Source organism: Pelecanus crispus, chromosome 5 (genome assembly GCF_030463565.1).
Source record: "Pelecanus crispus isolate bPelCri1 chromosome 5, bPelCri1.pri, whole genome shotgun sequence".
In the NCBI taxonomy this organism is placed as follows: domain Eukaryota; kingdom Metazoa; phylum Chordata; class Aves; order Pelecaniformes; family Pelecanidae; genus Pelecanus; species Pelecanus crispus.
Window position 1 is genome coordinate 79243623 of NC_134647.1, and position 18290 is coordinate 79261912.

Consider the following 18290-nt stretch of genomic DNA (forward strand, 5'->3'; position numbering starts at 1 on the left):
CTCAAAGGAAAATATTTTTTTATTATGAAATTGTTGCCAAGTAACGCTGATTAAACAGTGGGGGGAAAGTCTGTCGAATTATTACAGCCTCAGTGGCGTTACTCAAAATTATAAAAATAAAAGATAAGTCCTTGATTTTCCTGCCTTCATTTCACATAACACATGTTAAACATCTGTATCAGGCATAACATCTTAAAGCTATTGAGGATGAGGATGTCAAGGAAAACAATAGTGAATCCATTGCCAGGAACTCCGATTCCATGTATTCACATGTATTCAATCCTAAGTATTCACATGAGATTAATTTTATATGCCCCTGCTCCCCCTTTAGCCATTTCAATTGTGGCTGCGTGCCTGACGCAGCTCAGGGAAATTCAACTGACGGGTATCACAAAAGAATCCTCCATTAATTTAGGACTTGATAATATACCTATCTAAGGAGTGACTTTCATCTTAAAGTATTTTTTACGTTTTTCTACACACATTTTTCTGGTGGAAATCTCTAGAGTTTCCAAGTGCCTCCACAAACAACAATTCTTTCTCAGAACAAGCAGCTCCATGAAAAAGCAACTATCTCCTTTCTAAAAACTGGGAAACTGAAGCAGTGAAGACACAATAAACCTTCTCTTCAGCTTTGGGTAAGAGTTCAGTAGTTCCTGGCTTTCAGCTGAGACCCAGATCAGTACAGAAATGCACACACGCACTCACTTCCCCAGGAATATTTGATCAAATAAAACAAACAAAAAGGGCTTGCGTTGCTCATGCCAAGTTCAATATAAACACTTGTGGCTATTACATGCACCCGTATTCTATTTCCTATGATAAAGCATGGCCAATATGAATTGTGATAAAAGACATTTCTAAGAAATACTTGAAAGAGATTGGAACTTTTGGGGTTCTTACTTGAAGAAAGCGTCTTCACAGTCTCAGCAAATAAGATGCCACCCCAACAGGGATTAATGAAGTAAAATACAAACAAATTCCTTGAAGATCACAGATGTGATTACAGCATTTCACGATACAACCAGATATTTACCAGATTTCAGCCTTAACATGAAAGTGCTAAATTACCAATTTAGTTTCGCAAAGTTTGTTCAGAATACATAATCCCATACATTTCCAGTAGACCTATTTTTTTCAGTTTACAGGGAAGAAAAAGCACCCAAAGCTTACTAATCTTTACAGCAAAGCCTGCACGTTACAGGAGGAACACATGCCCCTGCCATGCCTCACCCCCCGCAGCAGCCACCCCTCCTATGTTTAAATTTGCTAACGCTTGTTATCTATATATTCTACACAAGTGTCAAAGTGAGTTAAATTAATGCATACATGTATGTTGCATATTTATGAGAACCAGGATAACTGCACAAGTATGTTTAATGCATGAGCCCTCCAAGGAATTTGCTAGGGGAAGTTTACACTCCTCCCAGCAAGTAAGGAATGTGTAATTTAGCAGCATCTAGCACAGGGCAGGTTAAAAACAAAACAAAACCTGACCTCCTCCCCCAAAGCAAGCCTTCACTTAAACATTTTCAGATCTTGCATTCCACGTTATCAGAACTGCAGCCAACCTCTGAACGAATGCATGATTTATTTTACACATGCTTTCGAAGTTGCTGAATCTAACAAACGTACTGTCAAACAAAAATACTGGTTTTATTCTGGAGTGTACTGGAACTACTGTAGGACAAACAGATCTCTACCTTTGCTATCAGCATTTGCAGGCAACAGGAAATACCTCAGCTGGTAAATCAAACTAGTTTAACTTGAGGTGATGGCTACATTCTACTTTAAGACAAAAGGCCACTTGGAGTTGGTTTTTACAATAATGGAAAAGATAACATTTGCTCTGCTTTGTTTTCCGAGTCTGATCCTGTAAGTAAAATCTGATCTTTCCAAGTTGTTTACACTCTGTCGCTCGACGCTGTCGGCAGCAAGCCTTGCTCCAGCTTCCTGTGCGTTTTCAGAGCAGCTATCTCCAAGGGCTGTGACTGGAAACCGGTTGGGAGATGGGAGAAGGAGGCCAAGGGCTACAAATTGTGAAATATATTCTATGCCCTACACTTTGGTGTACCGCAGAAGCACGCAGAAAAGACAGCTTGGGGCAAACTGCTTTCTTCCCGTAAGCACGTTAGAGGAGGCACAAGCAGCCTCTTTCTGCTAAGACAGCAACTATTTTTATTCGAAGCCAAATATTTAAATCTTCTATCGTTCTGTCAAGACGATTAGCGAGTAGTGGCACAGCCTGCAACCTTGTGCACGCGTGACTGTAGCTCGCATCGTGTGTGCACACAACTGCAGAGACTGCGCTGTTACGCAAGCAGTGCTAGGAGCATCGAACCAGAGGGAAATTTGGGTTTATGCAAATGCGCGATTTGCAGTTGATTCATTCTGGTCTCTGGGGAGGTACAAGCTCCCAGCTGTAGCCTGCTTAATCCCATCCCCAGGCACCCTTTAGTAACTAAGGAGTTACAAGTTTCCACTGTACCGTGTCCCCACAGCGAGGGCACTCTTCTGCCTGTTTTCAACAAAATTTGTGCTTACCTTGTGAGATCTACCCCTCGTACCAAATTTGCCTATGACTTGCCAATGGATTTAAAAGCGATGAGAGAGGCACTGACAAATACATAGCAGACTCCGATAAGGCGTTTAGTTTTCATAAGAAACTATGGTAAAAAAAAAAAAAAGGAATAGAGATTCCAACTACAATTTGGTTTTCATGCCCAGAGAACTGATTGTACCTACACTTTTTTCAGATATTCACAGTGCGCTCATGAGGCTGATAACTCAGTGCCTGGCAAACTAAGAAAGGCTTTAAAAAACAAAAACAAGACCAACCCCAAATATAAAAATATCTGTTCCTCATTCCCAGCCCCACAAAAAAAAAAAAAAGAGTGTAATTTTTCTATTCGTTTCATGACAGTTGAACTGAAGAAGACCTGACATTTTTTTATTAGCGGCAGCCAATGAGATGCCTACTGAAAAAATAGTAAGTAACTTTTTTCATCATACACTGGACATTTCAGACAGTGTATATACTGAAAACGAACACAACAGCTGAAGTTTCATGGATGCATACAATACACATTGAGCTGAACACAGCACAAACCCAACAAGGCTGCTATTGAAGCCAGTGGAAAGACTTTGATTATGGTCAAGAGTATCTGCCTTTATTTAAATCACTACAAAAGCCTCTACTTAAAAGTTCTTTCAGCACAGATTTAGACGCTCTTTTTCTAAGCTTCCGCCTGGTAGATCATCATCTTTGTTCTCTCATTACAAAGTCTGCTAATTGTGTACACGCACGTTGCTCTCGCAGGACGCAGTACTACGGATTTTTGTGTGTAATACTGTAAGAACATGAACTAAGAAGCTCAGCTGTCACGGCATGCAATGTTTTCTTTTCACTTCGGCACTCTGTTTTGATGTGTTTTGAGAGTAAACAACAGTACTGCACAACTTCACATCAAAAAATTCCCTTCTTGTGCTGTTGCTTTCAGAGCAGCTTAAGTTCTTGCCAATCCCTCCAAGTGCAACGTACATAAATAATTGGACTGTACTTAAGTACTACCATAGTCAGCAACGGTTGCTTTCTGTACGGCAGTCCTCCCTCAGTGAAGCATTAGGGATGTATTACAGGGGTAGAAGAATCTGAACTTCAATATTTGTTTATAGTGGTCATGGCAGGGATCCAAAGGTATTTATGTTAATGTACAACACATTTAGGTAAACGACCTGCTTTTGAAGACAGCCAATTCTGTAAAGGCCTCTTGTAGATCTAAATCTGTTTCTTATTTCCTTTGCCCACCCCGCCACCTTTCTTAAGTATACTTCGTGGTTGCGAAAGGTGATGGAGAGAGTGGCTGGGTAGGGAAGGGGTTTACTCATAAGACACGCAAAGCATGTCTGGTGGACAGTATCCATGCAAATTGCGCGTGCATCTTTGTAGTCTTTCTGCTCACAATTCAGAAGTAACTTTATTCAGCAAATTAACGTAGAACAATCCCATTTGCAGACACACTTGTAGCCAGGGATCTGGATGAAAAATAATTTCCCCTTTACCTCTCTTTCATGATGGCCAAGACCCTCCTCGGGATTTCTGAGATTGAGGACGTGCACCTCTTGCGGCAGGCCTGTCGTGCCTCGGCTTGCACAGCCAGATAAGACTGTAAAACTCTCCAGTAAGGCATGGACTGGGTGCGAATTGTTAACAGGCGATAAGACACATTCACTCCTAGGCACAGGACCTGCAGAGGAAGACACAGATCATTTGGAGAAAAATTGCAATTCATAGATTACACCTGTCAAATAACGATCATCCTTTTTGTCACAAAACCCAGAGGAACACAAGCAGAGGCTTCACGTTCATTATCCACAAAATGAAGACATTTATTTCCGTCGCCCTTTTAAGTTCTCCTGAATATGCTAACTCGTTGGTTCATTTCTCTCTGAAAGTCTAAATTTAAAGTATTAATTGCAAACTTGAAAGTAGTCTTGTCTTTACCAGGGAGGAAACCAAGGATAAAAGAGAAAAAAGCAGCCAAAAAAAACCCAAAGGAGAAAAAACAAAGCAATGGCAGTGGTAGGAGGAATTGGTTCATCTTAGATGTAAATTATTTGTTTATGTCAAACATTGTTATCTCCAAACATTGAGAAATGCAACCATGTATATATAACAATGAAAAGTTAATCTCTAGTATAAAGTAATTACATCAGGAAGGATTTGGGTGAGTTGGATTTGTTGCTTTGGAAGCAGTGCTGATTTATAGCGAACGTTGTTCAAATGCATTGTACAAAACAGCAGGCATCTGTCACATGATAAAATGAAATGTTTGTTTACTGAGTCTATTTTGTGTCTGACAGCAATTATCTACACTGATAACAGATATCTAGTCCAAAACAGAGTGTACGCCCTTTCAAATAATCACCACAGCATGATGTAGTGCCATACTCTTATATAGCACGTGAGACAGTGTGATGTGATACAGCAAGATAGCAGAAAAGCTGAAACGTACAGAGCAGTTTACATTTAAACTATATCTCAGGAAACTAAAGCAAGACAAATATTTATGAAAAGCAGCCCTGCTTTTCCAAAATGGCTCAAACCCACCCCTGACAGTAACAGATACAGTATGTTTTTGATTCAGAAGGTCACACGAGAACATTAATTGACTTAACCCCTAATTCGCACCAAAGTCACTCAGATAAGAATTAGACTCACATGAAGCAGTCAGCTCAGAGGCTGCAAGGCATAAAAGAGAAACAGAAGCTAGAAGCATTAATTTTTTTTTCCAGATAGTGTACATCTGCAATTGAAGTAAAATGCTTCTTTTGAAAAAAGTTCCAAATGGAAGAAAATCCTCAACTGATCAAATGGCAGAGCTCTGTCTGGTTTTGTGAAGTCTGCATCCAGCTATTGTAGCACTAGAGATCATTTGACTTTGCTGTACACATATGTTTAATTATATTAGCACTGATTAATTACATTAGCTGGTCAAAAAGAGAGTTCACTCAAGATACAGTTAGCAGCTGGCCCTTTAGAAGTCAGAGAGTCCATCTTAAAACAGACTTTATCTGGAAAAAGCAAAGACCTTGAGCACAGGGAGATGTCCGCAGTGCCTCGGGCCATGCGTGCCTTGTCCTGCCAAAGGGGCCATTCCTTAAACCCACCGGTGCATAGTACATATCCTGCCAGCTCCCACAGAACAGGAATATTTATTAAACGCAATGCTCAAGGCATAAATTATGCATGCCTGTGCTTGGGGTACAGAGGGTAAACAAACTTTCTGCTCTCCCGACGAGGAGCTTGGTAGTAGCACTGACCACCAACTTGGAGCATTTGAGGTTTATTTGGTTTTTTTTTCATTCCTTTTTAACAATACACATACAAAATGGGACCAGTCCAAGCAATGATACTCAGTTAAAAAAACAAGAAAAAATAATCTATGAAAAAGTTGCCCTTTGTAACGGTTGAAGAAATATTTAAAATTTGTAACAATAACACAACCAGCAGAGAGGTCTCATTTTCCTGATGTACAAGTGCAGACCAGAGAACCTGCTAACCAATTAGCCCACCCACTGGTGTGTAAGTCCTGCAGCAGAGCACCTTACACGACCTGCACAAAACGCACTTCTAAACTCCACAAGCATTTCTTGGGCTGGGGAACAAACTGGGAGCCAAGGAGCGCTTCTTCATTGAATTGTTTCTTGCAGACCAGAACGGAGTTGACATTTGTTAAGATGCTTCTGTCATAACACACACACTACTGGACAGGAGGTTGTAGTGAGGTGGGTGCTGGTCTCTTCTCCCAAGTAACAAGCAATAGGACAAGAGGAAATGGCCTCAAGCTGCGTCAGGGGAGGTTTAGATTGGATATTAGGAAAAACTTCTTCACGGAAAGGGTAGTCAAGCGTTGGAACAGGCTGCCCAGAGAGGTGGTGGAGTCACCATCCCTGGAAGTGTTCAAAAAATGGGTAGATGTGGCACTTTGGGACATGGTTTAGTAGGCATGGTGGTGTTGGGTTGATGGTTGGACTGATGAGCTTAGAGGTCCTTTCCAACCTTAATGATTCCTACTTTTACTTTCATTAAAAAAGAATCCAGCCACCAAGCCAGGAAACATGAAATTAATTGTTACTCCACCCTTAATTGGTTTAGTAGTGGACTTGGTAGTGTTAGGTTAATGGTGGGACTGGATGATCTTAAAGGTCTTTTCCAACCTAAACGATTCTATGATTCTATGAAGAACACGGTGCAAGACTCGGAACAAGACAGAAATGGAGCTGCTGACAAAAACACGCACTTTCCTTAGCAAAGGTTCAGGAGAAAGAGCTAATACCTCCCTCTCAGCAGATGGATTCCCTTGTGAACGCCTATTTCCATGCAGTACATCTACCAATCCTCCCCTCCAGCCTTCATCTTGTCTTTATTCTGTACAAATTTGCCACATTAGAGGAGAAGACATCTGGATTTTCCCCTCACTTCCTACAAGGGCTCATCCACATGAAGAAGATGGTACATTCAGGCTGTCTGTAACTGCCTCCCTCGCCAGCACCTCAAGCACGCCTTAAGAAAGCCCTTCTTTCAAGGCCCTCTGTTCTGCTCGACGTGCAAGATGGAAATACTCCCGGAGGGAGCAGAAGTTCACATCCTGGATAACCGTGCGCCGCTGAGCTTATCTGCGGAGCGAAGGGCAGACCGAGGCATGCCTGCTCTGCCTGCGCTCCGTCCCGGCTGGACGCAGGCCAGATCTCCTGCAGAAACCCCGTCACCCTGCTGGCAGCCAGCCCGTGCGCCTGTACCAGTCTTAAGCAGGGCTTCTTGAGCACGGCTTCTTAAGCAGGGCTTACTGGCGTAGGACCACTCTTACACCAGTCCAGCTGCACGGCGTCCGGACGTGCGCTGGCTCGTGCCCCGCCAGCCCAGGGCACGCCACTTCTGCCAGCTCTGTTTGGAAGGAAGGGGTGCGCTGAGTTGCTCTGAGCCGCTCAGTGTAAGAAACCAACATTTTGGGGGAGTTACCGCATTTGGGAGAGCTGCTTTCAGACCAGCCTCATGAGCGACGGAGATACAGCTCTTGAAATCTGAACCGAAGATCAGAGTATCTACTGGAGGCTGGCTCCACTGTGCTCAGACCACATATGTGGTACGATTGCCCACATACAAGGAATGACAGTGGGGTAAGGAACAGAGGGGTTACTCCAGATGTTGCATTTCTGCCAAGTTTCACACAGGCATGTGTGTAGCTACGTCCTGGGCCCATACTACCCTCCCCAGGAACTCAAGACTCTCATGAACATTATTTGTGTTAAATGTGCTGGCCGTACCAAACAGCAATCTTCATGCACTGAAATTCGCATCTTTGCCCAACCATTAAACTGGGTGTCATGCCACGCCCAGCATACGCTTGCATGCCTGGAGCTAGCGCCAAGCAAAAGGAAAACTTATTTCTAGATCACAAAGTCCACTGATTTGCAGCCTGTACACGACATGAGACAGGTCCTTCTGCCACCTTCTCTCCGTTTATGCTGTATCTCAGTCTATTCTTACGCAGCACGCATCCAGCACCGCCTAAGCTACTTGCTAAACATTCATTAACAACATCTCTTTCCAGCAGTACCTGCTGCACCTCCAGATCTGGCCCAGTCGAAGTCGAAGGTGCCACTTCAAGGCACTGTCACTCCAGTGGGAACAGCAAGAGCTTTCTTCTTTCCAAATTCGCTGCTCCCGCTCTTCTTGGCTCCTTCACAGACCCCTCCTGCTCATCTTCCTCTGACTGGAAAGCTATTTACTTCCCCTAAGTAGTTTAAATCCTACAAAGTGCATATTTACCACTCTGAAAAAACAAACAGAAAGCCCTTTCTATAACACTACTAATCTGATTGTTTATCGCCTCCGCACTGCCTGCTTGTATTTGAAAGCCAACATGAAACCGCAGCCTCATCCTGCCTGGGCTTTAGCGTTCTGCTGCTCTGCCACGCGCAGACACCAGGATCGGGCCCTGCCAGCTTCCCCCCGAGCCCCACATCGCGTTCCTGCCAGCCTCACCTGCACCAGCACCTTGCCAAAACTCCATCATCGCTGCTTAAGGGACAGTTCATCCAATTCCCCTGTCAAGATCGCCTCATCAGCTCCAAACACATGCAGACACTCTCCTGCATCTCATTCCCATCACATCTTTGTGGATGAAAAGCTGGACACGAGCCGGCAATGTGCGCTTGCAGCCCAGAAAGCCAACCCCATCCTGGGCTGCATCCCCGGCAGCGTGGGCAGCGGGGCGAGGGAGGGGATTCTGCCCCTCTGCTCCTCTCCGGTGAGACCCCACCTGGAGCCCTGCGCCCAGCTCAGGGCCCTCAGCACAAGAAGGACATGGAGCTGCTGGAGCGGGGCCAGGGGAGGCCACCAAAATGATCCGAGGGCTGGAGCCCCTCTGCTGCGGGGCCAGGCTGGGGGGGCTGGGGGTGCTCAGCCTGGAGAGGAGGGGGCTGCGGGGAGGCCTGAGTGCGGCCTGGCAGTGCTGAGAGGGGCCTGCAGGGAGGGTGGGGGCAAGCTTTTTAGCAAGGCCTGTGGTGACAGGACAAGGAGTAATGCTTTTAAACTAAAGAAGAAGAGATTTAGACTGGGTATAAAGGAGGAATTCTTCACACTGAGGGTGGTGAGGCAGTGGCCCAGGTTGCCCAGAGAGGCGGTGGAGGCCCCATCCCTGGAAACATCCCAGGCCAGGCTGGACGGGGCTCTGAGCACCCTGGGCTGGTTAAAGCTGTCCCTGCTCGCTGCAGGGGCTGGGCTGGGTGATCCCTAAAGGTCCCTTCCAACCCGAAGCATTCTAGGATTCTATCCCCATCAAACTGGCACTTCAAGAGTCAAAAGTAGCCTCCAGTTTATACATCCTAGTGCAGCTACAAGCCTTTAGTCCCTTCTCTGCTGAGAGGGTAAGCACGCACACAGCCATCGTTGGGCTTTTGTTTAACTTCGGACCATGTATCCATTTAACCTTGTTAGCAAATCCTGGCTCTCACCACAATCAAATTTTAGTTGCTTAATGCCTGCAAAGCCTTTTGAAGATGGAAAGCAGGTTAGGCGGTTTTATAAGAACCACTTATTACGTATATGTTTTATGATGGCAAACGTTTAGTGAATTTAGAATTCTAGAGAATCGTTTAGTATCGAATTATTTTCCACTTCCAATTAATAAGAATATTTTAAAGGAAATCTTAATGCAGACCCAACCTTGTTTGATACTAACATCTGGAAGATATTCAATACAATTTCAACATTCTTGTTTCCCATATCATCCATGCTACTAATGAGTAACATGTGTTCTGCTGTAAGAAAGTAGCAGAAATGGGAGTAAGACACTAAAGGGAGTAATACAGGAACCCAAGACCAACTCAAAACTGTGATGGATTTTATTCAAATAGTAAAGGCTAATATACTTTCTGTTGTATTTTCATGGAGATTTCTACAGTGTTGTCAGCTGAAAAGTGTGACCAGCTCCTGCAAATTGCATGAATCTGTGCTGGGGCCTCCACGGCATGTTAGCATGGTTCCCATACACCACGCCAGAGGATACAAGCCACACCAATGGGATATAACACTCCCTAGAAGCAGCACATATTTATTCTAATTGATTTTTTGAATTAGGGAATTGTACATCAAGACAAAAAATTCAAAATCCACACTTGAGGAACACCAGGGATCTCTGTGCTGTCAGGTACGAAGTAATATAAATTACTGCAGATCCTGCTAGAATTCATCACTTTATATACTGAAAAGCAAGTCTTAGAGGAGGCTAATTATCCAAGCAGACATTTCAGTATGCCCAAATGACAGACTTTCACAAAAGTTCTTTTGGAGAAGGTTAATTTAAGGGCATTTTTTTTACATCAGCTAGTGACAATGATGACTGAAACAAGAAGGAAGAAAAGAGACAGGATCCTCAAACCTACTTCTGAATGACAACAGGGTTCTGTAAAAACAAGAGGAGGGAAAGACATTTTCTCTTAAACTGCAAAGCTTAAGATTCACTGCTGAGCACTTGAGCAGACTTAGTAATAACGTCTTCCTATAACCTTCAACACTCATTTCTAAAGATACAAGTGCATGGGCGAAGGGCCACAGTTCCACGGGGAGTAATTGTTACCACCTACACAACCTTCTTCTCATAAAGGGTTTCTCACTGAGAGAAGCATTTATACCAAAAAAATTGTACTCAAGGATTGAGGAAAGCAAGAATCTACAGAGAGAAGCAATGCCTGTCACTCAAAGAGAAAATACAAGTCATTACTACTTATTTAGTATGGGTGACTCTGTAACAACAACTACTAAACTCCTTCCTGCACACCCCTTCACAGAAGGCCACCTGGGAAGTCAAATTCCTGGCGATTCAAATGGCGTAGAGGATAATGGACAACCTCCACCATTAATACAAAGAGCAGCTTTTACTACAGATGGCCATGAAAAAACAGCTTCATACTCCTAAGCACGCACTTGAGTAAGACATCCCTGCTCAGGATCAGTCAATTCTGGCAAGCAGCCTTATGTCCTGAGAGATGGAAAAGACAAAGATGAGATGGTAGGAAATATCACAGCTGCTTTGTGATGAGAGGCAGCGGCATAGAGGAGACTGCAGCATTTCTCCTCATGGAAAAGGAGAGGCATTTCCACCACTACCACCAACAACAAGGAGCTGGACCATCCAAGACTCTTCCTGGATTACGTGACTTTCCTCTCTGAATAAGTTTGACCACCATAAGATGCAGGGAAGAGAAGCAATATTGAAAGGAAGATTTGTACATTGGAGCCTCATACTGGCCAGTAGGAAGACTAAAGTAGATTACTGTCCAAAGCATTTTATATTTGTATAAATCTACTGCTGAATTATTTTTGTGTCTTCCAGACCATTTGGCTGGGGAGGGGAGGAGAGCGTTACGGTTTTCTTGTTCTATACAGCTCATGGCAGCAGTTCCAACTCTGACAAAACACAGCACGTGTAACGCAGAATGATACCACTGCTGATCTGCCATGGTTTTGGTAAGGAAGAGGAGGAAGTTCAATGACAGACAAAATTTTGGTGCGTTTCAGTATCACTTTTCTGCCTTAGTATGTAGTCAGAAAAGCTTGGGAGTAACAAAGGTTGTAGATTTGTTCTGACAAAAAAAAGAAAAAGCAATTTCTGGGTACTTCAATATTTAGGAAATACATTTTAAAGTGTGTGGTGGGTTTTTTTAGTTAGTTTTTATTTACAGTGTGCACCTAGTAATTTAACCTTAAGTTTCAACATACTAACAGTTACAATAGGATATGCTTAACATTGCAATAAAAGCTTTGATATTTTAGAGGGCTGGGGAATGAGAAAAAAGAAATAAGCTTACAGTATTAAATACATTTCATTCTAATTTGGATATTCTCTCCTCTTTGTCATTTTTATGTGTTTACTCGATACCAGAAAAAAAAAATAAGTTTGGCATTTTTATAGTATGTCCCAACACTTACTTATGTACTTATTTTACTGTTGCTACTACATACTAGGTCTTACAAGCCTTTTCTCATGCAACTATGGACTGCGTTGAAATTCAGCAGGTATCTCCCTTCAATAAGGCTATTTACATAAACCAGGAATTCCCCAGGAAAAGTATTTTAAAACGTCTTAAAAGCTCACATTTTCCACATTTGTTGCATAACTCTGATGAGAGTTTGTTCAATCACTGCACCATAACCACTGGCCGGTATCAATGAATTCAGAGCAGATTCTGTTTTAGCAGAAGGAACAGCAGAGCCCCTGTGAACTGCAACTGAAGCAGGACTGAAATTGAGTAAATGTTCATGAAAGCCCTTGAATGAATTTTAGGGCTTTGGCAGAAATGGACAGAAAGAGCAAAAAAGTCCATGAGAAAATGGTATGCACAGAACGTGAAGTGGGGGCTTATGAAAAAAAGGAGACAGAAGCATTGTACTGAAAAGACAAACACAGCATAGCCGTCGTACACAGGGCTGGGTGAGTTTCCCTTCCTATCCTTAATTTTCAGGGAGTTCTTTTACCGCCACATCTAGCACAGGCGTCTTGTCAGCAAGAAAATATTTTTCATGGTGGAACTACTTTTGACTGAATTACCATAGGGGCAAGGGGGAGAGGTTTAAAATTACAGGGGGAAAGATTCATGGGCCTGGACTGATTTTGGCTATTTTGAAAAAACAAACCAAACAAAACACCCAAAATCTCAGATTCCACATACATCTATTTGAAATGAGTGAGCTATAAAACTTAAACTGAGAAGAAGAAAAATATATCCTCAAGAAATATCCAGTACAGATGGCAAGGTTTGGTTGCAGAAGGGGTTAAAACATACAAGCTGTACTAACTAAAAACATGTGCTTATGCAAAAACACAGCAGAGGTTCCCCATTCCAGTGCTCAAAGCCCACTAATCTTCAGCAACTCCACTTCATGACACCATCCCTGCTCCTTCTCCCTTTCTCCAAAGGGAAAAAAAAAAAAAAAACAAAACCTACCCTATTCTCTGGAACTATGCATTAACCTACATACTTCACTTTTACACTGGCTTCTACTGTTAACGCTACGTGCAGTCAGGCCCTTGCTCTATGTGCTCTCAATCCCCAACTATCAACCCCAATTAATTCCCCTTCCACTATCATCAACTCTGCCCAGACTTATTCCAGGTATGGGCCAAACTATTCAGATGTTTCAATGTATTAAATTACACTTAATCTGCAATGTATTTTGATCCTCTATTTTCTGCGGTCTTTCTAGACATTTCTGTTATGCATGGTAAAGTCTATCTAGCATCTTCTGCCTGCCCACTGGGAATCATTCATACCTAAGGATGACACACCCCACACCTTTTTCAGGTTACTGTTATGTTTGGTACAAACTCCTGATGCTGGTTTCTCCTTCTAAGCAAAATAATCTTTAAGTCTCTCTGGAGGATGTGTTGCAAAACATCCATTCCCATTGCTCCTAGCCACTGGTAAAAGCACGAGGTTTATCTCATCTGCTTAGCAGAGATGATCTAACCTCAATTAATTAATTTTTTATATATATATATATATAAAAAAAATTGCTACTCTACCCTTAATTGGTTTAGTGGTGGACTTGGTAGTGTTAGGTTAATGGTTGGACTGAATGATCTTAAAGGTCTTTTCCAACCTAAACGATTCTATGATTCTATGATTCAAGCGTTGCCTACACAGATCTCACTTTTTTTTCTATGTGGGAAAAAATTCAAATTACATTTTGAGAGCAGAAATGCTTTCTTCCACTTTCTTAAAACTAAGCTTCTATCGATGTTTTGTCCTTACCAGCACATAAAATTGATGCAAGTTCCATTGGAAAAGTTAACCACCAAATTCGGCTCAACTTCCGTAGCAATGTGCTGCTACTTAGAAATGATGAATTATACCCAAACTACCCGCTTTATGAAAAAATATAAATGACAAAGTCAAATTCCTTCATTACACAGCAAAACTCATTTCAATACCTGAGCAAGCAAGGCAAAGCTTGGCAATGCCAATCAGTCAGTGTCTTGTTTAACAAAAGGAACTCCAGCTATCTTGTTTGTACACCTATTAAGCTAATTAAACAGAAAAGGCAATGAACGAAAAACCTGTTTGGTTCAACATCCACTGAGCACAGTTTTAAGACATTGCTACGCACGAGGCATAATCTTAGAAAACAAACATCTGTACCTGGAAAACAAAGAAGTCTTTCAAAGCAGATGTGCTGTACCACAGAGCTACATTTCATGCAACCTCCGCTGTTCTGACCAGAAGTACTGTCAGAGCCCTACCTTCTCTTGAGGTCTGCAGCAAAACGCTGCTTACGGGAACTCTTCTCTAGTATTTTTCCACGCCTAAATGTGCACACTCATCCATACATGCTCGCTCTCTCTCCCTGCCATCCCTTCTCCCAAGCGAGTATTTGGAAAACACTCCACTAACATAAGAGCATCTTTTTAATCTGTATAAACAGAACGGCATGAACGTGTTGACTTTCATTTAAATAAACCCAGAAAGCACAACTTCTGTGTTCCATGCCAAGGAACTGAAAACAAAGTAGTCCACCAATGTTTCAGAAAAGGTTGCTGAGTTTTTCCCCGTTGTTACCCTCAAGTAGTGAAAACCAGAGAAGTTTCCAGCAATTGGTCTAAAATTCAAATGTAGGTGATCCTCTTGCATAAATCTCCAGTCCCATGGAGCACCTATCCTTTTTTAAACAGTGGCCAACACTACTCTGAGGGCTCATCCCCCCAGACACAGCTGTACTTCAGAAATGCCCGACTTCCACCACAAATTTGTATCAAGACTGTAAAAGACGCAGAATTATTTCAGATAACGAGCAGTACCTAAAATGCAAGTATTCATTGCTCCTTAGCAGCCTTAATGGAAGAACCAAATGTAGCATTCAGTTTTCATGACTGTTAATGGATGAAGTAGTCTTCAGCACCGCGATTGTACAAAGAGGAAGAAATGAACAAACACAAACTATTTCTAACATTCCTTGTTCATTATTTCAAACAATATTCAAGCATTTTGTTGTGAAAGTCTCTTTTCCCCAGAGATAGCCCATAAATTGTCTCAGATTTATCCCTCTTTACCATAGAAAGGATAGGAAGTTGCATGGAAACAATGAATGGAAGTGCACTTTTTATCAGACAACGACAGGAAGCATTCTGCTTGGTTTACATGAGAGCTCTGCATTGGGGCCAAAAGGGAAAAAAAAAGCCTATAAAAATTAAATGCCCGCTTAGAGCAAAAATAACTAAAACAGGTTTCAAAACCATTGTATTTTTAATAAATCGGTATTGAAACTCCTCAAACCATCCTACCCACGCTACTGCTGTTACTGTATTCCTGAAAATGAGTAAATTAAAGATGACAGAGAAGGAAATTCCAGACTTCATAAAATCAGTTTCAGGAGGCAAAGAGAGAGAACCGTACTTACTTTCACGATCAGCCACGCAGGAATTGATGCATCATCAAAGAGCATGCACAAAAACACACGTGTAAACATAGATCAGGCCTCAGCAGCCTATGCTTATCTAAGAAAACAAGTCTCCTGAGCCTCTCTCAGCAAAATGTTACCTATTTAAATTGCAAATGTGTCCTTCAGTTCTTTGTATACTCATGGGTACTCTTGAAAGTGCTGATACAAGTTCTAATGATTGCCACACCAACACAGGAGGTGTTGGTATCCCATCTCAGGCAGCAGCAATAGGTGTTGATAAAGGTACCAAAATACACAGTAATAGTAAGATTACGGAACAAATTCACTAGATTGGGGGCAGAATTTTTGGTTCAGGTGGTTTTTTTTGTTGTTTTTCTCCACACACACACCCCCCCGCCGCCCCCAAGGTTTAGTTCAGAATGATTTGAAAATAAAAAAAATCATACGGCAGTTTTTCAGAAATACAAGTAGCTGTCACATGCTTGATCCCCACCAACTTCCATTTGGAGCTACACACGCAGCCATCTTTTGCCCAAAAATATGTATATTGGCTGTCCAAGGGGCACTACCATGCAGTGAAAAGAGTTTATATCCAAAGTCTTATCTGATGGCTAATGACAGCAACCTCCGGAGATCAGGAGAGATTCAAGGTGCCTTGCGTTAGCTGATTCAGGGTGCACACTAACCACAGAGTCGATAGCTACTGTTCCAATTTAGACAATTTTATAATTGCTGTTACTAGAACTGTTAGACACTCAACAAACATTTCTAAACAACTACAATGTTAGACTTTTACAAACCAGTAACAGATTTTCCTTTAATTCATAACATTAGCATCATTTTTGATATGTCATCCGACCTCCAAAATAAAAGCATAGCCAAAGTTTCCTTTTTATTTAATCTCCTTTATTTGGGCCCGAATTGCTTCCTTCATCACATAGCCAGACACATTGAACTTAACAGGGGCTCTGTCTGTGCCTTTTTTTCCCCTCTATGCACTCCTTTCCACAACTCTCCTAAACTTCCCTGTAATTTGTTTTCTTTTCTATCCAACCCTTATTATTTTATTAAACAGTTCCTACGCAGTCCGCTCAGCTTCACCAGCACTTGTCATTCACTACACCTACGTACAAAGGGCTCTTCTTTCAATACGATGTCTTGCTTTTATCTGTCAATTGGATTACTGGCAGGTCATTTTTTGGTCTTCAGAGAGGAAATAATGAATTCTGGATGTTGGTGCATATGGATGCGCGCACATCTGGAGAGCGGGGAGTGATTTCCTTTCAAAGATAGCTTCTTTTTGACAGCCACAGAGATGCAGAGTACCAGACGGCGCAGCTTTCAGCTCAACGGCAACTTGCATGCAATCTTCTTCTGCTTTAATTTCGCCACTACCCCCGGGGACACATGGGACACTTGCCATTCATGTCTAACCCATCTGAAGAACAGGCTAGCAGTCACCGCCTCTCATCTTTGGCCAGTATTGAAGCATGTGGACCCTGCTTGCAACACCAGGCGTTGAGTGAAAAGCAGATGGAGAGGGCTTTTTGGTTTGGGTTTTTTTTTTTTCCCTCCTCTTGGTTTCCCCTGTCAGAAGCCCTTCTGTGCTGACATATAGGTGCTTCACTCAAGCATGAAACTTCATAATTCTTCTCCTCCCTAATCTCAGCTAGCACGTCAGGAACATCACTTTATACTAAAAAAGGGAACATCTGCTCAGTGCTGAATGTCAGGAAGATCTGATAAACACGCCACTGGCCACAGAGTCAGAACGAGAGCGGCGGCTTTGAAATGTGCAATTCACATGCTGCCAGCCAGACCGGGACACGCTGGGGCTGCCTTTCCCACCTCCTCAGCTGCAAACGGAGTGAAAATGCTCATCAGTGGACAGGCCCCTTGATAAAACGAAGCAATGCTGCTCTGTTACTTGGGCTTCCAGCTGCGGCAGTTGGCAACTACTTGTCTCAGTCCCATCAAACGCAGCGGACCTCAGAAGCAGCAAAAGCCAAAGGGAAGGAAACAGTCTTGGGGGAAGATGGCTCCATAACTGAAAGAATACCAGCCCTTTCCTAATTAAAAATAACAAGATTACAAGTTCAAATGAAGGCTGAATTCCTGTAACTGACCCTTTAAGGATGAGTTCACTATCACTAAACATCTTGCTGCACAAACCTTGAAAACTGATCCCTGTCAAGTGCTTAAGCAAAATAAATCTTCCCTCCTCAAAACACTTAAAGTTTCAGTCTTGTCTTGAAAAATGTAAAAAAAATTATACAAAAAAAGGGAAAAAAAGGCAAAAACTACTGTACTCTCCCCCAGCCCTCACTCAGTTAACCAACTCTGCTCAGCCTCTGTTGTAGGATCAGCAAGGAAACAAATTCTGGAATATGCCCTGCCACAGGTTTTCCCTTCAGACTTGTGCATTTTATTACCTGGTTTGTTTTTAACTAGGAAGGATCCTGTGCCCAAAATTGTTCAAGGCTCTGTGCCTAAAGGAGAGGAGGACACACCAGGTCAGCCCTGGTGCTGAGGAATGCTTATGAAGTCCTTGCTCTGACCTGAACTCAAGGACGGCAACCCCCTGGACAGGGGAACGGTGTCCACACTCCTCTATTTGAAAGCCATAAAGCTAAATGCTGGCAAATGTTTCTCCCCGTTCATCGGGGTACCTCAGACAAGTAGGCTGGACCGGGCTGGTGCTGGAGATAGCTCAAGCCGCAGTTGCATCTCCAACGAGGGCCATAAACGTAACAGAGCACTGGTCCTAGAACTGTGGTCCACAGGTCACTGCTGGCTCAGCTGCTCCTAAGTGGTCTGGGTAACCACA

The 18290-nt window shown here is 42.7% G+C and overlaps 1 protein-coding gene across 1 annotated transcript in view; it reads right to left on the reverse strand.

The window, feature by feature from the left end:
* TGFBR3 (transforming growth factor beta receptor 3) overlaps positions 1-18290 on the reverse strand; it is a 109407-nt gene that overhangs the window by 67274 nt on the left and 23843 nt on the right. The window contains exon 2 of the mRNA XM_075711390.1: positions 4063-4247. Coding sequence (XP_075567505.1) covers positions 4063-4247 — 185 coding nt within the window. The remainder of the gene's footprint in view (positions 1-4062; positions 4248-18290) is intronic.